The 23,870-nt window shown below is 41.6% G+C and overlaps 2 protein-coding genes across 3 annotated transcripts in view; one reads left to right on the top strand and one right to left on the bottom strand.

Moving 5' to 3' along the window:
- Positions 1-14,573, bottom strand: part of aagab (alpha and gamma adaptin binding protein) — a 58,953-nt gene extending 44,380 nt beyond the window's left edge. For both annotated transcript variants that reach the window (XM_073032638.1, XM_073032639.1), the window contains exon 1: positions 14,444-14,573. In XM_073032638.1, coding sequence (XP_072888739.1) covers positions 14,444-14,510 — 67 coding nt within the window. In that variant the 5' untranslated portion in view covers positions 14,511-14,573. The remainder of the gene's footprint in view (positions 1-14,443) is intronic.
- A 412-nt stretch (positions 14,574-14,985) lies between these two features.
- The window catches only part of iqch (IQ motif containing H), a 187,947-nt gene continuing 179,062 nt past the window's right edge, over positions 14,986-23,870 (top strand). Inside the window, exons 1-2 of the mRNA XM_073032631.1 lie at positions 14,986-15,097; positions 23,501-23,623. Coding sequence (XP_072888732.1) covers positions 15,044-15,097; positions 23,501-23,623 — 177 coding nt within the window. The 5' untranslated portion in view covers positions 14,986-15,043. The remainder of the gene's footprint in view (positions 15,098-23,500; positions 23,624-23,870) is intronic.

Below are 23,870 nucleotides of genomic sequence, written 5' to 3'. Positions count from 1 at the left end.
GAAGGATATTGACATCGTGTAGGCGGTAGAGATTAGTTTAAGTGGCCAGTTGATTACTAATTCAATTGGTTCAGCACAACATTGTGGGCTGAAGGGCCTGTTCCTGTTCTGTACTGCTCTGTGTTCTACGTTCTTTTATGAATCCATCCAAACAGTATTTGGCATACAGCAGTGAAGTTGACAAGACCACATTTCATTACATTTCTTTTCTACGAACAATAAATGTACCACTTCATTAAGACATATTCCCTTTAACAAGCTTGGTTATAGTTTTCAATAGGCACTTGACAATCAGTGCTCGTACTTAAAGCCAACTCAAGTTGCATCAAATTAGGTGAAACATTTACCCGAGGCTGACTTTGGCTTGACACACATTTGCAACTCAAGCCAAGCCCTGTAACAGATGTAAAATAAAAGCAAAATAATGCCTATCATGTTTCACTTGGCTGGGCCTAATTTAGAAAAGCACTCAAGCATTTCATTTCCAGTTCCAATTTAGTTTTTACTTCACGATTGCAATTTATCACCATAAACATTCTCACAGCAGCAGCATCGGCTTGTTTTACTGTAAATAGTGCAACTAAGTACTTTATCTTGTAACATAAGCACCTCCATGACTGAATAACGCTCCTCCTCCACTGCCACAATGAGGCCACTCTCAAGTTGGAGGAGCAACACTGAATATGCCCATAGGAGAAAGAATCTCAGGGTTGTATGTGAGGACATATGCAGTGGCATGCAAAAGTTTGGGCACCCCAGGTTAAAATTTCTGTTACTGTGAATAGTTGAGTAGAAGATGAGCTGATCTCCAAAAGTCATAAAGTTAAAGATGAAACATTCTTTTCAACATTTTAAGCAAGATTAGTATATTATTTTTGTTTTGTACAATTTTAGAGTGAAAAAAAGGAAGGGAGCACCATGCAAAAGTTTGGTCACCCCCAAGAGATTTGAGCTCCCAGATAACTTTTAACAAGGTCTCAGACCTTAATTAGCTTGTTAGGGCGATGGCTTGTTCAGAGTCATTGTTAAGAAAGGCCAGGTGATGCAAATTTCAAAGTTTTATAAATACCCTGACTCCAAACCTTGTCCCAACAATCAGCAGCCATGGGCTCCTCTAAGCAGCTGCCAAGCACTCTGAAAATTAAAATAAATGATGCCCACAAAGCAGGAGACGGCTATAAGAAGATAGCAAAGCATTTCCAGGTAGCTATTTCCTCAGTTCGTAATGTAATTAGGAAATGGCAGTTAACAGGAACAGTGGAGGTCAAGTTGAGGGTCTGGAAGACCAAGCAAACTTTCTGAGAGAACTGCTCGTAGGATTGCTTGAAAGGCAAATCAAAACCCCTGTTTGACTGCAAAAGACCTTCAGGAAGATTTAGCAGACTCTGGAGTGGTGGTGCACTGTTCTACTGTGTAGCAACACTTGCACAAATATGACCTCCATGGAAGAGTCATCAGAAGAAAACCTTTCCTGCATCTTCACCACAAAATTCAGCGTCAGAAATTTGCAAAGGAACATCTAAACAAGCCTGATGCATTTTGGAAACAAGTCCTCTGGACTGATGTAGTTAAAATAGAATTTTTTGGCCGCAATGAGCAAAGGTATGTTTGGAGAAAAAAGGGTGCAGAATTTCATGAAAAGAACACCTCTCCAACTGTTAAGCACAGGGATGGATTGATCATGCTTTGGGATTGTGTTGCAGCCAGTGGCATGGGGAACATTTCACTAATAGAGGGAAGAATGAATTCAATTAAATACCAGCAAATTCTGGAAGCAAACATCACACCATCTGTAAAAAAAAGCTGAAGATAAAAAGAGGATGGCTTCTACAACAGGATAATGATCCTACACACACCTCAAAATCCACAATGGACTACCTCATGAGGCGCAAGCTGAAGGTTTTGCCATGGCCCTCAAAGTCTCTCGACCTAAACATCATCGAAAATCTGTGGATAGACCTCAAAAGAGCAGTGCATGCAAGACAGCCCAATAATCTCACAGAACTAGAAGACTTTTGCAAGGAAGAATGGGCGAAAGTCCCCCAAACAAGAATTGAAAGACTTAGCTGGCTACAGAAAGCGTTTACAACCTATGATACTTGCCAAAGGGGGTGTTACTAAGTACTGACCATGCAGGGTGCCTAAACGTTTGTTTCAGGCTCTTTTCCTTTTTTGTTATTTTGAAACTGTAAAAGATGGAATTAAAAAAGTAATCTTGCGTAAAATATTAAAGAAATGTGTCATCTTTAACTATGCCTTTTGGAAATCAGGTCATCTTTTACTCGCTTAGCTATTCACAGTGACAGAAATTTTGACTGGGGTGCCCAAACTTTTGCATGCCACTGTATGTACTCTGAATAGAGTTTACTTTGAACTTCATATTCCATTTGTGTAGTCTCCAACCTGACGGCATGAACATAAATTTCTCCAACTTCTGATAATTTTTCCAGCTCCCCTTCCGTCTTTTTCCATTCTCCTCTTTGGCTCCCCTTACCTCTGCTCTTCTCTTCACCTGCCTATCACATCCCTTGGTGACCCTCTTCCTTCCTGTTCTCCCATGGCCCAGTCTCCCATCAGATTCCTTCTTCTTCAGTCCTTGATATCTGCCATCTACCACCTCCCAGCTTGTCACTTCATTCACCCTTCCCCCCCCATCCAACTTCACACAAAACCATGCTGCCATGGAATTAAAATGGAAAACTGCATCTATGCTCAGCACCTAATACAATTAATACACAATAGTGCATTGCATTAAGATGCCCTCAGCTGCTCAAATTAATCACTTCACATGTACAAATCTATCCTTGTGCTCACAAAGTCAGCTTAGTTTGACCAATTTCTAATGAGCTGCCTCTACTTGGCCTGGGAAAATATCAGGAAAAGATCAGAAACTTTCATGTAAACATGGCTGATACCTGTCATCACAAAAAAAAGACCAACTAGCCATTCATCTTAAATCTCTGAGTTTTATTGCACACATGTGAACAGCCTGGAGTTTTGCACAGAGCATAGGAAGAACGTACAAGTTCCTTACACAAAGTGGCCGATTGGGTTTTAAAATGTTTGTAGGATCAAAAGACTAAGACACAAGAGCCAGAATTAGACCATTTAGCCCATCGACTCTGCTCCACCATTTCATCATGGCTAATCCATTTTCCCCTCTCAGCCCCAATCTCCTGCCTTCTCCCTGCATCCCTTCATGCACTGACTAATCCAGGATCTATCAATATCAGCCTTAAATATACCCTATGACTTGGTTTCTACCCCACCTGTGGCAATGAATTTCACAGATAAAGTTTGCAAAAGGAGATGAAGAAAGAGAAACCTCTGTCCGTATGATTCAGTGTAAGATATGTGATATCCATGTGCATCTTCTGCCTTTTCAAACAATTAGATGTTTCCTGAAGCATAGAATTATATAAAATTCATGGCTGCAATAGCTATCAGACGATGCCTGGTTTCTGTGAGGCAGAAAAAATTTATAACATATTCCTGCTAGAAATGCTGAGAAAAAACACGGTGATTGATAGAATGGATACTAGCTCACTCCACTTCCCCAAGTGGACTCCTTTGCCTTTTAGTGCTTGACTATCAGCTGTCAACATTTCAAAGCCAGACAACAAATGATGGGAAAGAGACCATGGACAAACAGCAGGAGACAATCATTCTAAAACCACAAAGCAAGGCTATGGAACACTTCAAGGTAGGGGAAAAATAGGATCTCAATCAAACAGATGAAAAAGAAATGTGACTCTGCCTCCAATTTATAGCAGCATGTGTCAAAACCAATGTCAGTACTAAACCAACACCAACTTGCCATTAATTTTACCAAGGCTGACCTTTATTTGATGACAGTACGGCTCTCAAGAAAGCAGTTCTCATGTATAAACCATGCTACTGGGAATTAAAGTTAACCGATTTTATCCTGTGCAAGTTTGTAATAGGATTACTGATTTACTATAAACCATTGATTTTAATAAGAAAAATTACAGAAACAGCAGTAAATCTTACATGGCCACATAAGCTTCAATACAGCTGATGCCAATAATAATGGGACCTATTGAGGCTCCATTTACATCATCGCTCTGGAACAGGTACTTCAGTTATAGTAGAAATTCAGTTTCCCCAGAGGAGAATTTGTCATTGTAATGCTCGAGCATTAGGTGAACCAACTCTTAACTCTTACTGCAACAAACCACATCCAGTTTGAATAACCGCAGTCCAAGATCATCCAAAATCTAATCTTCATTAACTGGTTCTTAAGGATATCTTTACAAATGTAATAAAAATAAATGACTTTTAAGTACAAACAAGAGAAAATCTGCAAACGCCGGAACTCCAAGCAACACACACAAAATGCTGGAGAAACACAGCCAGCCAGGTAGCATCTACGGAAAAGAGAACAGTCGACATTTCGGGCTAAGACGTCGACTGTACTCTTTTCCATAGATGCTGTCTGGCTTGCTGACTTCCTCCAGCATTTGGTGTGTGTTGCCTTTTAAGAATAGTGTTTCAACTGTACAAAATGCTGGTTAGTTTGCATTTGCACTACTGTGTACTGGGTTACCACGCTATAGGAAAGATGTGGCTGCAGAAGAGAAAATGACACGGGATTCAAAGTTCAAAGTAAATTCATTGTCAAACTACATATATGTCACCATGAGATTAATTTCTTGCAGGGATTCATAGTAGAACAAAGAAATACAACAGAATCAATGAAAAACTCCACGCAATAACAAGCTATGTACAAAAGACAAACTGTGCAAATACAAAAAATAATAATAGTAAATAAGTAACACTGAGAACATGAATTGTAGAGTCCTTGAAAGTGAGTCTGTAGGTTATGGAATCAATTCAGTGTTGAGGTGAGTGAAGTTATCCACTCAGGTTAAGGAGTCCGATGGTTGTAGGCTAATAACTTTAGGTTGAATGATTTCACAGGATATTAGGTCAGGATTTAGTATCACCAGCATATGTCATGAAATTTGCTAACTCTACTGCAGCAGTACAATGAAATACATGATAAATAAATATAGGGAAAAAATTAAGTATATGTCCATTAAATAGTTAAGTAATGCAAAATAACAGAAATAAAAAAGTAGTGAGGTAGTGTTCTTGGGTTCCTATATAAAATTAGAAGAGGCCTTTTCCCTTGGTAGGGGTATCAAAAACAAGAGAGATAGGTTGAGGATGAGATTAGGGAATTTTAAAGGTGATTGGAGATATTTTTTTGTTTACAGCATGTTTTGGAATTCACTGCCAGAGATAGTGGGATCAATTACAATATTTTAAGAGACATTTAGATAGGCACTTAAATAAGCAAGGGATAGAAGGATAATGCAGGCAAGTGAGAGAAATGTTGGTGAGCAGAAAGGTCAGTATCACATGGTGGGCCGATGGATTGTTTGTGCACTGTACTGTTTTATGATTCTATTGCAGGGGTTCCCAACCTGGGGTCCACAGACCCCATGCATAATGTATAAATACTTTGATAATAAGTGTACTCTAAACTTTTTGAACAATGTACTACTCTTATCATTTGGAAGCTGGATTCAATGCAAAATGCAAGAGGTAGCATAATTCATACAACAAACACAATAGTCCCAATTACTCCAGTAACTTCAAAAATAGTCCAAACAAGTTTTGTGAGATATTATTTATAGTTTATAAATTCATGATCTGAACATAAAACAAATTTAAGATTTAGTAAATATCAAACAACACTGAATTAAGCATAAATTTCTGTACAATAAATAGCTGGCTATTAAATTGACCCAATACACGAAGTAAGGAACTGCAAAAGTCTAAACTGTTTCCAGCAATTTAAGCAGTTCTCTCAGCTCTGCACACAATACATAAAATAAAATCTATACTGCACCTTTCACAAGCTCAGAATTCTCCCAGAAGGCACTTCATGTCAAAAATGGTCTTGCGTATTGTTTCTTCTTCAGCATTAGCCCTACTGGGGCATAGAACACTAACAGTAGGTCATCAGTCCTGGGCCAGTCTTTCTATTGTCCTCAAGTGTAGCCCTTCTTTGAAGATCCTTCCCCTCCCAGGGGTGAGGTCTTTGGAATTTCTGTTGGTGGTTCTGTAACTCTGGGATTTTTTTTAAAAAAAGATCTTTCTCTAATCTTCCTCCTTTCGTAGTCTATGGCAGACTTGCATAATCACTTGATAATATCAAAAAGAAAGCAGCCAATTTGTCCAAAGAACAGCAATGAAATAAAGATCACTTATTTATGTTATTGATTCAGGGATAAACATTAGATAACATCACAGGGTGATTTCCCCAACTCTTCTTAAAAGAGCCACAGAATCCTTTACATCAACCAAAGAGTATATACAGAAGCTTGACATAAATTCTCATCAGAAAGACAGCAACTCTGGCAGAAATGCTCTTCCTTGGTATGGTAGAATGCCAAGATGTGATCAAGTCTCTGATGCATACATATATCAGCACCTTCTGAGGCAAGGATGCAAACAGCAAATCTAACTAACATGTCCTTTTTTAAGATAATGCAAAAACTTCTGACCACTTAATCTCATATGTAAGTAAATTTGCAAAATTGATGCAAGGCAGGACTAGCCAAGACTATATACCAAGACTAGTTATTTTTTCCAAGCAAGGTTTTTTAAAGAAAAAAACAGAATGTCAGTAACTAATATCCAGAACCTCCAAAAGAACCACAGTCTTCTTGTGGTTTGGAGGCTTGCATGCTTCAATGACCTGGAGAGCTATGCTGGCTGGAGTCAGGGCTTTATGCTTTGGCTTAGAATCAGAATCAGGTTTATCATCACCGGCATGTGACATGAAATTTGTTAACTTAGCAGCAGCAGTTCAATGCAATACATAATATAGAAAAAAAGGATAAATGAAATAAAAATAATAACAATAAATAAGTAAATCAATTATAGTCTACGTATATTGAGTAGATTAAAAAACATGCAAAAACAGAAATACTTTATATTAAAAAAAAGTGAGGTAGTGTCCAAGGGTTCAATGTCCATTTAGGATAAATGGATAAAGGATAAAGAGGGCAACATGTGCCTGGAGGTGGAAGTTGGGGAGGTCCTAAATGAATACTTTGCTTCAGTATTCACAAGTGAAAAGGATCTTGATCAGGATGAGGTCGAAGTAGAGCGGGCCTGTGTGCTGGACAATGTGGAGATTAAGGAAGAAGTAGTGCTGGATCTTCTTAAAAACATTAAGATTGATAAATCGCCAAGGCCGGATATGATACACCCCAGGTTGTTGTGGGAATTGAGAGAAGAGATCTCAGTAGCATTAGCTATGATCTTTGAATCCTCTTTGGCTGCAGGGGAAGTGCCAGAGTACTGGAGAATGGCAAATGTAGATTAAAAACGGTAATAAGGAGAAACCTAGGAACTACAGACCGGTGAGTCTTACGTCAGTGGTATGCAAACTACTGGAAAGGATTCTTAAGGATAGGATCTACAAGCATTTGGAGAAGTACAGTCTACTCATGGATAGTCAACATGGCTTTGTGAAGAGAAGATCATCCCTCACAAGCCTGACTGAGTTTTTTGAAGAGGTAACAAAAGAAATTGATGAGGGTAGGGCAGTGGATGTGGTCTACATGGGCTTTAGCAAAGCATTTGACAAGCTCCCTCATGAGAGACTCATCCAGAAAGTCATGAGGCATGGGATAAGTGGAACCTTGGCTGTTTGGATAAAAAATTGGCTTAAAGGAAGAAAGCAGAGGGTAGTTGTAGAAGGAAAGTATCTTGCCTGGAGGTCGGTGACTAGTGGAGTGCCGCAGGGATCTGTCCTGGGACCCCTGCTATTTGTGATTTTTATAAATGACCTGGATGTAGAGGCAGAAGGATGGGTGAGTAAGTTTGCGGATGACACGAAGATTGGAGGAGTTGTGGATGGAGCTGTAGGTGGTCGAAGGTTACAAGAGGATATAGACAGGCTGCAGAGTTGGGCAGAAAAATGGCAGATGGAGTTCAATCTGGACAAGTGTGAGGTGATGCATTTTGGAAGGACAAACCAGAAGACTGAGTACAGGATTAATGGTCAGTTACTTAAGAGTGTGGATGAACAAAGGGACCTTGGGGGTTCAAATCCACACATCCCTCAAGGTCGCTGCACAGGTTGAAAGGGTAGTCTAAGAAGGCCTATGGATAGCTAGGCTTCATTAACAGGGGGATTGAGTTCAAGAGTAGAGAGGTCATGTTGCAACTCTACAAATCTCTGGTGAGACCGCATTTAGAGTATTGTGTTCAATTCTGGTCACCTCATTATAGGAAGGATGTGGAAGCTATGGAGAGGGTGCAAGAGGAGATTTACCAGGATGTTGCCTGGATTGGAGAACAAATCATATGAAGCAAGGTTAGCAGAGCTGGGACTTTTCTCTTTGGAGCGTAGAAGAATGAGAGGGGACCTGATAGAGGTCTACAAGATTATGAGAGGCATAGATAGGGTGGATAGTCAGTACCTGTTTCCCAGGGCACCAATAGCAAACAACAGAGGGCGTAGGTACAAAATTAAGGGAGGGAAGTTTAGGGGAGACATCAGGGGTAAGTGTTTTTTGTTTTGTTGTTGTTGTTGTTTGTTTTTGTTTTTTTTACACAGAGGGTTGTGAGTGTCTGGAATGACTTACCAGGGATGGTGGTGGAGGCTAAAATATTAGGGTATTTAAGAGCCTCTTGGACAGGCACATGGATGAAAGAAAAATGGAGGGTTATGGGGTAGTGTGGGTTTAGTTCTTTTTTTTTAAACAATTATATGGGTCGGCACAACATGGAGGGCTGAAAGGCCTGTACTGTGCCATAGTGTTCTATGGTTAGGAACCGGATGGCAGAGGGGAAGAAGCTGTTCCTGAATCACTGAGTGTGTGCCTTCAGGTTCCTGTACCTCCTACCTGATGGTAACACTGAGAAAAGGGCATGCCCTGGGTGCTGGAGGTCCTTAATAATGGATGCTGCCTTTCTGAGACACTGCTCCCTGAAGATGTCCTGGGTACCCTGTAGGCTAGTACCCAGGTTTGAGCTGACTCTAGATTTACAACCCTCTGCAGTTTCTTTCGGTCCTGTGCAGTAGCCCCTTCATACCAGACAGAGATGCAGCCTGTCAGAATGCCCACCACAGTACATCTATAGGAGTTTTTGAGTGCATTTGTTGTCATGTCAAATCTCTTCAAACTCCTAATGAAGTTTAGCCACTGTTTGCCTTCTTTATAACTACATTGATATGTTGGGACCAGGTTAGATCCTCAGCGATCTTGACACGCAGGAACTTGAAACTGCTCACTCTATCCTCTTCCGATCCTTCTATGAGGATTGGAATGTGTTCCTTTGTCTTACCCTTCCTGAAGTCCATAATCAGCTCTTTCGTCTTACTGACTTTGAGTGCCAGGTTGTCACTGCAGCATCACTCTACTAGTTGGCATATCTCACTCCTGTACGCCCTCTCATCACCACCTGAGATTCTACCAACAATGGCTGTATGATCAGCAAATCTATACATGGTATTTCAGCTATGCCTAGCCACACAGTCATGGGTAGAGGACAGACTAAGAGTGATCCACCAGTCCTCCAGGTTCGGTGGTTCAGCTAGGGCTAACAACCCCGAATGGGGGAAAAATTTGTTACAAAAAAAGCAATGAAGAATCCTTCTACATCTGAGTGCAATGGTATTCCCCAGAATCCACCCAGGAATTGCATGACTGACAGTAGTGAAAACTGAGAAGAAGCTACTGACATGATGAAGGAAGCCCCTTTAACACCACCAGAGATGGAGGATCTTCATTGTTGCCCTAAAGACCAGCGGTGTAACAGGCAGTAAGAAAGTAATATCCAGAAAAATTGTACATATTTCAATTGCAAACTTCAAGAAATTGAATCTCAGGGTAGTAAATGGTGACATATAATATTAAATTTACTTTGAACTTTGAAACTTATTTTGATTTTTTTCTCCATTAATACATGGGGTACAGATATCATAAAAAGAATTCCACTGACAAACCACATACAACATAAATCTAAAAAGGTTCATTGACCCGAAACTTCAATTCTCTTGCACTCTCCACAGATACTACAGGTAATGCCAAGTATTTTATTTCAGGTATTACACATGGCAGATGCTAAGCGAAACTCCCTCTGCACAGTCCCATCAAGCACTCATATCGCAGATAATCCTGTAAGCAACAATACATAAAGGTCTCTGGATAGATTAATTTAAAAATGGGCAAATCTTCTTCCTTCTATGTAATTATCTTTTTCTAAAGAAATCATTCACTCATGGGATATAGGTGTCAATGGGAAGAGATTCCAATGTCCGTTTGGAGTCGCCAAAGGTGGGATAAATCACCCCAAACTGCCTGTAGCATTTTTGGTACCTACATAGGGCAGAACAGCTAGGATGATATTTTTCATTCCCACAAGGATATTAGGAAACCACATGAGTTTTTTCTTGTAGCAATCCAGTGCCTTTGTGCCTACCGGTACTGAGACTAGCTTTTTTTTGTAATTTCTAGACTTATTTAACGATTTGAATTAAAATTCCCCATTTGCTATGGTGGAACTTAAACTCTAGTCTCTTCAATGGTCCAGAATGCTGGCTGCTCAACCAGCAACTTAACCAACACCATTACTGAACTCATCAGCAGAAAGTGTCAACCACACATGTGAATCTGAAGTCACGACTAGGCCGGACCAAATAGGAGTGGAGTTTGAGGGGAAGTAGCAAACCAGAGATTTTGTGATCACTGTTACTAATACAGTGGATACCCGTTAACTTGGTCATTGATTAATCAGGTCAATCACTTATTTGGGATACCTCTTACAGAACAAAAACTAATCAAGAAAATAGCTGGGATCCCTTTGTTTAATTGGGGCAGGAGACTGTTATTGAACAGCTTTTAACTACTGTCAGTTGCATACACTTGTCTGACCTTCAGAAACTACACCATGCTTAGAGCACACAGTTTTTAAATAGCATCAGTTGTGTGTGCTTGTGTTATGTTATCCATCTGGGCTGACTGATGCAGATTCAAAAGGCAGTGCAGTTTGTCACTGACAGTTGGCAAGAAATAAGCAGTAAGACATTCAGAATTGTTTTGCTCATTGTGGTTTCAATCATTCAAGCTTGGAAATGGCAGAAATGGCCAGAAGTGAAAATGAAATGATTTCACTACTTCAACAAATTAGGCACTACGAAGAACTTAAAGGTATGATTGGGATGAGTTGTGCTCCATTCTTGGCAACCCATTTGTAAATATTTTAAAGTATATAAAGGGCCAAGCATTTGAAGGGCCACCACAAGTGACAGGGCACTGATGATGTCTCCTCGTATGGTGACAGAAAGTTTGTAAGTGGATTGCATAGACTGGAGAACAACTCAACCCAACCGTCACCCACCTGAGTGGCACATTTTCCAATTTATTTCCAATTTAAAGGTATCGACAATCATTTTGAATGTTACAATGAAAATTAAGATTATCCATTATCTGCACGAGGTGTCTGCACTGATTTTGTTCACTTACAGTCAATCAAAAGAACATAGCCAGTATACACAGGATGAATTCCTGCATCAATAACAATCAGGAAGAAGATACAGGAGCCTCAGGATCCACACCACCAGGCTCTTGAACCAGAGGAGATAACTTCACTCAACATCACTTGCCCATCACTGAACTGTACCCACAACTTATGGACTCACCTTCAAGGACCCTTCATCTCAGGTTCTCAATATTTATTGCTTATTTATCCTTATTATTTCCTTCTTTTTGTATTTACACAATTTGCTGTCTTTTGCACACCAGTTTTATAGTACTGCAGTAGTATTGGTAGTGTTCTAATTTGTTCTGTATTTCACTTAAACACATAATTTGTGACTCAGTTAAATGACAGCTTGTCATTTTTATACATTTTTAACTATTTCCATGAAACTTTGGCTAACATGGGTAGCCGCTTAATTGGACCAAAATGTAACTGGTCCTGATGTGTCCCAATTAACCAGAATCCACTTTTTAGTGCTTTTTATTTAATTGAAGATCCAGTAAGACTTGAACTCCTGTCCTGAATCAAAAGTCCAGGCCCCTGAATATTAATCAAACAACCAACCCATTAAGTTATTGGATCAGAAACCTGCAGTTAACTCCATGGATGGTCCCAAGACCGGCTGCAAAAGGAGGAAAGTTGGGCATGGGGCTAGACACCCCATCCCTTAAAAGCTCAGAGCTACAAAAATTGTCAACAGTAGCTCAAAATAGCTCATCCCTGAGAACTGAAGGATCTTCGAAGATGGGCTACAGATGGAGACAATTTGAAAGACTGGCCCAGGACAGATGACTCTGGTGAGCTCAGGGGTAAATATTGGCTAGGGTATCAGGCTAACACAGCTCTTTACACGTTGGAAAATTAAATATTGCAGGAGACTGGCCCTCCATTTAGCATCCCATCAGAAAGATACAGATTCCCTTATTTATCACATGTGCAGTGAAACATACAGTGAAATGCATTATTTGTCTAACAACCAGCACAACTATGGATATGCTGAAAGCTGTCCACAAGTGTCACCACACATTCTAGCACCAACACAGCATGTCCATAATGCTCAACAGAACAACACAGAACACTACAAAATAGTACACAAAAGCAACTAAACTACAACAGCAAAGCAAGCCCTTTCCTCCCTCTCCCCACCTCATACCCACATAGAGAGTCCAGCAATCCTATACTCCAGGTGCCCCTCAACACCCAACCACGTCACTGGCCTTCGAAAGCACAAAGCACAGCAGAGAACTTGACTCCGGTCTAACCTCTCAAATCTTCCATGTCCCTGTCCCTAAACTCTAATCTGACCCCTAAAGAATGAGAGAAGTCAGCATAGACTAAATAATGACTCTAATGTGCACAAGAACAGAGACTCTTTGGTGCATATGTGCATAATTTCATGAAAGTGACAGGACATACTGACAAAGGTGTACAGAGTATGCAAGCAGACAGTTTAGGACAATTCTTTCTTAATCACTAGCAAGGCCACAACCGGAATGCTTTATCACTCTCTGGTCATCAGACGTTAGGAAAGCTCTGAGTGTTCTTCAGAAGTCACAGAAAAGATTTACTGGAATACTACACCAGGTGAGGGCTTTCACCCAAAGGGCTACTCAGCACAAGATGAGGCTGTATTCCTTAGGGCAAACACTGAGATTTGATAGAAGAGTGCACAACAATGAGTAGCTTACAGTGCCTTAATAAGAGGAAACCACTCCCATTAGCAATTAGTTAAAGGGCCTAAGGACACAGAATTGAGAGTGAAAGCCACACAGGGGGATGAGACAGTTTTGTTTTTGACAACAGTATTGATGATCCAAACTTTTTTTTATATGGGTAAGAGGTGCTATAAACCACTACTGCCTGTCCAACCCTGAAAAGGAAACAATTAAGAATGGACAATAAATGCTGACCTTGACAGTGACATCCACCTCCCAAGAACAGCTACTTTTCTTCATCCAGAGTCCCCCCCCCTATTAATTACAGTTTAGCCACACCATAACCAATCTGATCATTTTGTAGTAAAGTGGACAGTTTTATTTTAATTGCTTCTTTTCTTTGTAAAATCTGTGTATAATTTATGTTTTAATTTATCCTGTGAATGCTGCTTATGTGAGGCAATATGCTAATGATGGTGCCGTCGAGAAGTTTTTCATTTCACCTGTACTAACATGCAAAGACGACAAATGCTCTTAAGAGAGTTTGCTGTATGCAGATTGGCTCTGGTGTTTCCTCATAAACACACATCAAAAATACACCATTAGCTTTGGGTATTCCTGACAAGATGAATATTCTGTTGATAACACACAAAAATGCAAGAGGAACTCAGCAGGTCAGGCAGCATTTATGGAAAGAAATAAATAGTCAACGTTTCAAGCTGAGATCCCATAATATCTTCTGTTTATTCCTCTCCATAAATCCTGCCTGACCTGCTGAGTTCCTCCAGCATTTTCTGTGTGTTGCTCTGCAGAACATCTTGTGAATATAAATACCGGGTAGTTAAATGGTTAGACAACGCACAGCCTTCCACAGGTTTCCTACAACAATAAGATGGACTGTTGACCTCACAACCAATCTCGTTATAGCCTTACATATTATTTACCTGTACTGCACTTTCTCTGTAGCTATTACACTTTATTCTGCACTCTGTTATTGTTTTACTTTGTTCTACCTCGATGCACTCTGTAATGACTTGGTCTACATCAACATTTTGGAAGACAAGCTTTTTACTATATCTCAATATATGCAACACTAATAAGCCAATTGCAATTCCGGGAGAAGGCACGGCCTCGACGGGCCCAACGGTCTCCTCCTGGGCTTTTAGGCCTCCGGCGCCCCCGCTGCTGGTAGGGCACGGCTGGTTTGATGACTGAATTCGATTGCCCGGATTTGGCGGGGGATAAACTCGCTCGCTCACCTCTCACCAGACTCTCCTCCACGAAGCTCGGGCAGCAGCTCACCAGCAGGACGCTCGGAGCCTCCATCCCGAGTGGTGAACTCTAACCCCTCACCCTGACAACGCGGGGGGTTATTTCCGCTTGGGCTTCCACCCCTGACAACAGCCCCAAACACAGCCTCCCCTCCTTTACAGTCAAATCCACCCCTCAGCATTAGCTATTGCTCATTTCTGCAACCCATAAGAATAAAATATCATTTTAAACGTAACTATATATTCCTTAAACGGTTTATTTCCTCATCCGCAGGATCCGAGGGTGGAATGTACCACTTTGCTGCTGGAGGAGGATAAATGTTTTAATCACATTATAAAATACACAAGGGACCTTTAAATCAACGGCAGGAGGGTTTTTTGTTTATCGTTATAATGCATGTTAAGGGCTGTATTTAAACTATTGGGCACATGTGTGGATTGTGATGGTTTTTGATCACCGAGACTGTGCTGGAGTTCCCCCTCCCCGGTCTTGGCCCTGTGGCAGCGGTTGTGTTCTGTTGCCATGGGAACCCAGCGGGTGAGGATGGAGAGTCGGTGAGAGACACGGGAGGCAGTTGCCCCCCGATAATGGCGCAACACGCCACCAAAGCCCACACTGACGTGGGGCACATCCTGGTCCAGGTACTCATCTGTCTTCCTGCCGGCCAGGGCTGGTAGGGGCGGGGCGGGGGGGGGGGGGTGGAAGAAGGTGTGTTAAACCTTTATAACAGATCCTATCTACCCCACTATCGACTGGTTCACGAGGTGGACCCTTGACCTCACAACATACCTGCTGCTTATGATGTTGAACCTTATTACTTACCTGCACTTCACTTTCTTTGTAGCTGTTACACTTTATTCTGTAATACCTCCGCAAGCGTCTGGGCTTATATACACTGGAATTTAGAAAGATGAGAGGGGATCTGATTGAAACATATAAGAATATTAAGGGATTGGACACGCTAGAGGCAGGAAACATGCTCCCGATGTTGGGGGAGTCCAGAACCAGAGGCCACAGTTTAAGAGTAAGGGGCAGGCCATTTAGAACGGAGGTCAGGAAAAACTTTTTCACCCAGAGAGTTGTGGATCTATGGAATGCTCTGCCTCAGAAGGCAGTGGAGGCCAATTCTCTGGATGCTTTCAAGAAAGAGAGCTCTTAAAGATAGGGATATGGGGAGAAGGCAGGAACGGGGTACTGATTGTGGATGGCGGTGGATGATATTGAATGGTGGTGCTGGCTCGAAGGGCAGAATGGCCTACTCCTGCACCTATTGTCTGTTGTCTATTCTGCATAATTATTATCTTACCTTGTTGTAGCTCAATGTACGGTGCAGTGATTTATTCTGTATGAACAGTATGCAAAATAAGCTTTTCAGAATCAGACAACACACCCAAAATGCTGGTGGAACACAGCAGGCCAGGCAGCATCTATAGGGAGAAGCGCTGTCGATGTTTCGGGCCGAGACCCTTCGTCAGGACTAACCGAAAGGAAAGATAGTAAGAGATTTGAAAGTAGTGGGGGGAGGGGGAAATGCAAAATGATTGATGAAGGGGTGGGATGAAGCTAAGAGCTGGAAAGGTGATTGGCGAAAGTGATACAGAGCTGGAGAAGGGAAAGGATCATGGGACGGGAGGCCTCAGGAGAAAGAAAGGGGGGGGGAACACCAGAGGGAGATGGAGAACAGGCAAGCAACTAAATATGTCAGGGATGGGGTAAGAAGGGGAGGAGGGGCATTAACAGAAGTTAGAGAAGTCGATGTTCATGCCATCAGGTTGGAGGCTACCCAGCCGGTATATAAGGTGTTGTTCCTCCAACCTGAGTGTGGCTTCATCTTGACAGTAGAGGAGGCTATGGATAGACATATCAGAATGGGAATGGGACGTGGAATTAAAATGTGTGGCCACTGGGAGATCCTGCTTTCTCTGGCGGACCGAGCATAGGTGTTCAGCGAAACAGTCTCCCAGTCTGCGTCGGGTCTCACCAATATATAAAAGGCCACAGCGGGAGCACCGGACGCAGTATACCACACCAGCTGACTCACAGGTGAAGTGTCGCCTCACCTGGAAGGACTGTCTGGGGCCCTGAATGGTGGTGAGTGAGGAAGTGTACAGGTGAAGTGTCGCCTCACCTGGAAGGACTGAACATTGACTTCTCTAACTTCCGTTAATGCCCCTCCTCCCCTTCTTACCCTATCCCTGACAATATTTAGTTGTTTGGTTTTTTTTCTCTCTCTCTGCCCATCACTCTGCTTGCTCTCCATCTCCCTCTGGTGCTCCCCCCTCCCCCTTTCTTTCTCCCGAGGCCTCCCGTCCCATGATCCTTTCCCTTCTCCAGTTCTGTATCACTTTCGCCAATCACCTTTCCAGCTCTTAGCTTCATCCCACCCCCTCCGGTCTTCTCCTATCATTTTGCATTTCCCCCTCCCCCACTACTTTCAAATCTCTTACTATCTTTCCTTTCAGTTAGTCCTGACAAAGGGTCTCGGCCCAAAACGTTGACAGTGCTTCTTCCTATAGATGCTGCCTGGCCTGCTGTGTTCCACCAGCATTTTGTGTATGTTGTTTGAATTTCAAGCATCTGCAGATTTCCTCGTGTTTTCAGAATCAGGTTTATTATCATTATTTGTTAACTTAGCAGCAGCAATTCAATGCAATACATAATATAGAATAGAGAAATATAATAAATAAGTAAATCAATTACATTATATGTATATTGAATAGATTAAAAAACGTGCAAAAAAAGAAATACTGTATATTTTAAAAAGTGAGGTACTGTCTAAGGGTTCAATGTCCATTTAGGAAACAGATGGCAGAGGGGAAGAAGCTGTTCCTGAATCGCTGAGTGTGTGCCTTCAGGCTCCTGTACCTCCTACCTGATGGTAACAGTGAGAAAAGGGCATGCCCTGTTTGCCGGAGGTCTTTAATAATGGACGCTGCCTTTCTGAGACACCGCTTCCTGAAGGTGTCTTGGGTACTTTGCAGGCTAGTGCCCAAGATGGAGCTGACTCTAGATTTACAACCCTGTGCAGTTTCTTTCGGTCCTGTGCAGTAGCCACACCCCCCCCCTCGCCCCTTACCAGGCAGTGATGCAGCCTGTCAGAATGCTCTCCACAGTACATCTATAGAAGTTTTTGAGTGTATTCGTTGACATGCCAAATTTCATCAAACTCCTAATGAAGTATAGCCGTTGTCTTGCCTTCTTTGTAACTACATTGATATGTTGGGACCAGGTTAGATCCTCAGAGATCTTGACACCCAGGAACTTAAAACTGCTCACTCTCTCCAGTTCTGATCCCTCTATGAGGATTGGAATGTGTTCTTTCTTCTTACCTTTCCTGAAGTCCACAATCGGCTCTTTTGTCATACTGACGTTGAGTGGAGTGCCAGGTTGTTGCTGAGGTACCACTCCCATTAGTTGACATATCTCACTTTATCTTGGTGCACATAACAATAATAAACTAACTCCACACCTGGTGTCTGCCTGTCTGTCTGTCTCCCTTCCCCCTCTCTATCTCACGTCCCCCTCTATCTCTCTCTTCTTCCCCACTGTCTTCTCCCCCTCCCCCCATCCTCCCTCTCTATCTCGTATCCTCCTGCTCAATCTCTCTTTCTATCTCAATCTCTTGGTGTCCTGGGAACCTCAGCAGACCCGAGTCTTGACTCACGCTGTGTCCCATTATGACCTGTGCCTGCCACCCTCTGTTGAAGAAATACTCTAGATTAAATATATCCTCCCTTATCACATCTTTTGGTGTTCTTTTCTTAGAGTTAGACATCATGGAAACAGGAACAGGCCTTTCAGCCCAACTCATCCTTGCCATTTAAGGTGCCCATTTGTCTGCATCTTCCTCTAAACTTCTCTTATCCATAGAGTCATACAGCATAGAAACAAGCTCTTTGGACCTCTTAGTCCATGCCAACTAAAATGCCCATCCAGGCTCTTCCCATTTGCCAGCCTTTGGCCCATAACCTTCTAAACCTTCCTAATCCATCTCCAGTACTTGTCCCACTGTCTTTTAAAAGTAGTTATTTTATCCGCCTCAACCACTTCTCTGCAGCTCTTTCCAAATAATGGTCACCCTCTGCGTGAAGAGAAATTTCCCTTGAGGTTCATATTAAATCTCTCTCCACTCACCTTAAACCTATCCCTTCGTGCTGTTCATTTCAGATCGCTGGGGGTAAAAAACAACTGTGCACATTGACCCTACCTATTCCCCTCATGATTTTGCACACCCCTATAAGATCGCCCCTCATTCTCCTATGCTCCAATGAAAATCATTTCAACCTGCTGGATAAATGTACTCTGAACTGATTCTACAACCTACAAATTCATTTTCAAGGACATGTTCTCAATATTAATTTTATTTGCACAATTTATCTTCTTTAGCGTATTGGTAGTTTATCAGTCTTCATTTATGTACAGTTTTTCATAAATTTTATTGTATATTTTTCCCCCTGTAAATGCCTGCAAGAAAATGAATCTCATGTGGTAACGTATACATACTTCAATAATAAATTTTACTTGTGTACTTACTTACCTCTATCCAGTTCTAGAAGCGTTCTCATAAGTCATGTATTTATCCAAATGTCTTTTGGAAGTTGATATTGTACCCATCCCAACCACTTTCTCTGGCAGCTCACTCTATGTACACATCACTGAGTATTCTAACCCAGACTCTGACATCAACAGTACTCCAAATCACTCCTGACTGTACTTGCACCAGCACGCCAAGAGCTAATCTCTGGAAATCTCTCCTTAAGACTCTTTATATCTTCCTTCCTTTAAGCCACCCATGAAGACCTCTGACCTAATATAAATGTAATTCAGTCTCATGTTTTCTTAGATAATGATTCCAGAAGTTGCACAGTAGTGTCGTGATGAGCATAATACTTTATAGTACAAGCAGCTTGGGTTAAATCCAGTCACTGCCTGTAAGGAGTTTATACGTTCTCCCATGACCATGTGCTCTGGGTGCTCCAGTTTCCTCCCACAGTTCAAAGACATACCAGTTGGTAGGTTAATTGGTCATTGTAAATTATCCAGTGATTAGGCTGGGGTTAAATTGGGGATTGCCAGGTTCGAAGGGCCAGAAGGGTCTATTCTGTGCTGCCTCTTAATAAAATTAAAAATATATAAGTAAGTAAAGTGCCTTTGGAGTAACTACCACATTAAAGTTGCTTCGTAATTATTTTTTGTAATCTGGAACCATATAATAGCATAGCAATTACCAGAATCGGAATCAGGTTTATTATCATCAGCATGTGTCGTGAAATTTGTTAACTTCGCAGCAGCAGTTCAATGCAATGCCTTATATAGAGGAGGAAGAAGAAGAAGAAAAAAATTTAAAAATATATAAATAAATAAAATCAATTACAGTATGCATATATTGAATAGATTAAAAATCATGCAAAAACAGAAATAATATATATTAAATAACTGAGGTAGTGTTAACGGGTTCAATATCCATTTAGGAATCGGATGGCAGAGGGGAAGAAGCTGTACCTGAATCACTGAGTGTGTGCTTTCAGGCTCCTGTACCTCCTACTTGATAATACCACAAAGTTATCACAGTAATAGTGACCCAGGTTCAATTCCACCACTGTGTGTAAGGAATTTCTATGTTCTGTCCATGAATGTGTGGGTTTCCTCAGGGTGCTCCGGTTTCCTCCCACAGTCCAAAGACAAACGGGTCAGTAGGTTTATTGATCACATGGGTGGCATAGTGCTCATTAGGCTGGAAGGTCCTGTTACTGTGCTGTATCAATAAATAAACACATACCTACAACTTTTCAGAAGGGGTTACATAGACAGTATATCTCTAAAACATTAAGGTTGGCTAGCCATTAAAAAACTAAAGGAACAACAAGAATGACTCCATTTCCATTATTGGTACTAAAATAATTTATCTGTTTAGTTAAACACTTGTATAATTTTACATTTAATTTTGTGATATTCTGCTCTATAGGAGTGTGGCACTAATATAGCCAGCATCAAAAGTCCAGGTTTATGTCAGCAGAGACAATCTGAACCATTAACTGGGTTGGATACATTTTGGGATAGCACTTCATTTTGAGGGAGCTTGGGTATAGTTTGGATTTATTATTCCATCCGTAGATGCATGTTTTGAAACAATGAGAAGAAAGAAAGACTTGGATTTCTTGGATTTAACCAGCTTGACTTCAACACCTACATTTGTGACATTTCACATGCTCTTGATCTCCTTAACAACTTCTAATTGTCTGGCCCTGACCACCTCATTTTTGCCACGGATGTCCAGTCCCTGTACACTTCCATCTCCCATCAAGAAGGCCTTAAAGCTCTCCACTTCTTTCTCAACAACAGATCTGACCTGTTCCCCTACTCTGTCTGGCAGAACTGATCCTCACCCTCAACTTTCTCTTTCAGCTCCTCCCACTTACTCCAAACTCAAGGTGTAGCCGTGGGTATCCTCATGGGCCCCAGCTATGCCTGCCTTTTCTTTGGTTACATGGAACAATCCATGTTCCAAGCCTTCCCTGGTAAAGCTCTCCAATCATTTCTGATTTACATTGTTGACCGCATTGGTGCTGCTTCATGTACCCATGCTGAGCTTGCCGAGTTCATCAACTTTGTCTTGAACTTCCACCCTGCCCTTAAATTCATTTGGTCCATTTTTGACACTTCCTTCCCTTTCTCAATCTCCCTGTCTCCATTTCTGCAGACAAACTGTATACCAATATCTTTTATAAACCTACCAATTCCCACGGTTAACTTGACTATACATCTTCCCACTCTGTTTTCTGCAAAAATGAGATTCCTTTTTCTCAGTTTCTTTGACTCTACCACATCTGTTCCAATGATGAAGCTTTCCTTTCCAGAATATCAGAGATGAATGGGGTTTACCCTTCCTCCATGGTTGGTGCTGCCCTCACCCATATCTCCTTCATTTCCCAGACATCCGCGCTCACTCTATCTTCCTGCCACCTTAACAGGGATAAAGTTCCTCTTGTCTTCACCTACCACTCCACAAACTTCTGCATCCAACACATCATTCTGCTCATCTTCTTCTACCACCAAAGAGATCCTATCACCGAATATATCTTTATCCACCCCTCCCCCCTCACTCTTCCTTCCACAGGGATTGTTGCCTCCATGATTCCTTTGTTCATTTGTTCCTCCCCACTTATCTCCCTTATGGGCCACATCCCTGTGTGTGACAGAAATGCTATACCTGCCCATTCACCACCATTCAGGGCCCAAAACAGTCCTTCCAGGTGAGGCTTCACCAGCAAATCTGTTGGGGGTCATCCACTGTATCTGGTGCTCTTGATGTGGCCTCATCTACATTGGTAAGACCCGACATAAATTGGGGGACTGGTTTGTTGAGCACCTCCATTCCATCTGCAAAGATATCCAGGGTATTTTTAATTCCTATCCCATTCCCTTTTTGACGTCTCAGTCCATGTCTTCCTCTTCTGCCATGATGAGGCAGAAGGTTGGAGGAGCAACACTTCATGTTCTGTCTGGATAGCCTTCAACCTGATGGCATGGACACTGATTTCTCCAACCTCCTGTAATTTCTTTTTTCCCTCCCCCCCTTCCTTCTTCTTTCCCACTCTGGCCTCTTACTTCTTCTCACCTGCCTACCACCTCTCTCTCCTCCTTCCCTTTCTCCCATGGTTCACTCTCCTTTCTTACTGGATTCTTCTCCAGTCCTCTACCCTTTTCACCTATCACCTCTCAGCTTCTCACTTTATCACCCCCACTCTCCCACCCACCTGCTGTACCTTCCCTCTCAACATGGCTTCATATTCTGGTTTGTACTCCCTCTCCTCCCCCCACCTTCTTATTTTGGCATCTTCCCTCCTCCTTTCCAGTTCTGATGAAGGGTCTCAGTGCGAAAAGTCGACAGTTTATTCTTTTCTATAGGCGCTGCCTGATCTGCTGAGTTCCTCCAGTAATTTTTATTTTATTTATTTAGGGATACAGCATGGAATAGGCCTTACTGGCCCTTTGAGCTATCAACTCAGCAAACCCCGAGACTAACCCCAATTTAACCCTAACCTAACCACAGGGCAATTCACAATGACCAATTAACCTACCCAGTACATCCTTGGACTGTGGGAGGAAACTGGAGGACCAGTGAAAACCCACGCATTCCACGGGGTGGACGTACAGACTCGTTACAGAGGATATCGGGATTGAACTCCGAATTTCTGGTGTGTCGAGCTGTAATAGCAAAACACTATTTGCTATGCTCCTGTGGTGCCCAATGTGTGTGTTGCTCTGGATTTTCAGCATCTGTAGAATCTCTTATGTCTTGGATTTCTATAGTACCTTTCACAACCTCAAAATATTCTACAACACTTTGAAATGAATAATTTTGGAGTAAAGTCACTTTAGGGAACATGTCCAGTTTATGCTCAGCAAGTTGCCAGAAACAGCAATCCAATTACAAACAAATCTTTTATTTTTGATTGAGGCATTCTGAGAAGGAATACAGAGATGGCTGCTCTGATGAAGGGTCGCCTCCAAAATATTGACGGTTTATTCCTTTCCAAAGATGCTACCTGACCTGCTGAGATCCTCTAGCATTGTGTGTGTGTGTGTGTGTATGTATATGTGTATGGATCCTCTCCTCTATTTAGCATAGTCCCACAGGGATCTTTTATATCCATATGAAAGTACAGATAGAACTTTTGTATAATTCCTTATCCAAAAGACAGCATTTCTGTTAGTACACCATTTCTTCAGTATAGCTAAAGTAGGCTAGTTTATGATGCTCAGATTTGGCTTGGGATTTGAACTCGTAGCTTTCTGATTTGGAAATGAAGGTGGTAGTAAATGAGATGTAACTGATAATTATGCCACATTTGAGTTACACTCATTTATTATCTATTTTATTTGTTAATTTATTTATGGTCATATTACTTTGTATATTGTATGTGAGTTATATGTACTGTGTTGTACACATTGATCCAGATGAACATTGTTTCATTTTCAACTACATTTTGAATGACAATAAACTTGAACTTGAGCTTAAATTTATTCTGTTTGCTCTTGAGGTTCAAGAAGATCTTAAGGAGCTGAAGGAGAAAATCTCGCATTTAACAATACAAAATGAAGGAGAGGCAGTGGACATTCAGTCACTTGAAACAGCCATACACAGGACTGAAATTGGGCTAAAGGTCAGTAAAGTTGAGTGAACTTGTACTGGTTAATATAGTAAATTCCAGTTAATTGGACCATCAGTTAATCAGGGCAGCACTTATTTGGGGCAACTCTTAAAGAACAAAAACTAATCAAGAAAATAGCTGTGAGTCCCTTAATTTATTTGGGACATTATGTTGCTTAATTGGGACAGAAGTCTGTTGCCAAACAGTTTCTAACTAGCATTAGTCGTGTGCACTTGCATGGTTGTTAGACACAACACAT

Source organism: Hemitrygon akajei, chromosome 30 (assembly GCF_048418815.1).
Source record: "Hemitrygon akajei chromosome 30, sHemAka1.3, whole genome shotgun sequence".
NCBI lineage: Eukaryota > Metazoa > Chordata > Chondrichthyes > Myliobatiformes > Dasyatidae > Hemitrygon > Hemitrygon akajei.
Note: the sequence above shows the minus strand (reverse complement) of the source record. Positions and strands in the feature narration are given on the sequence as shown.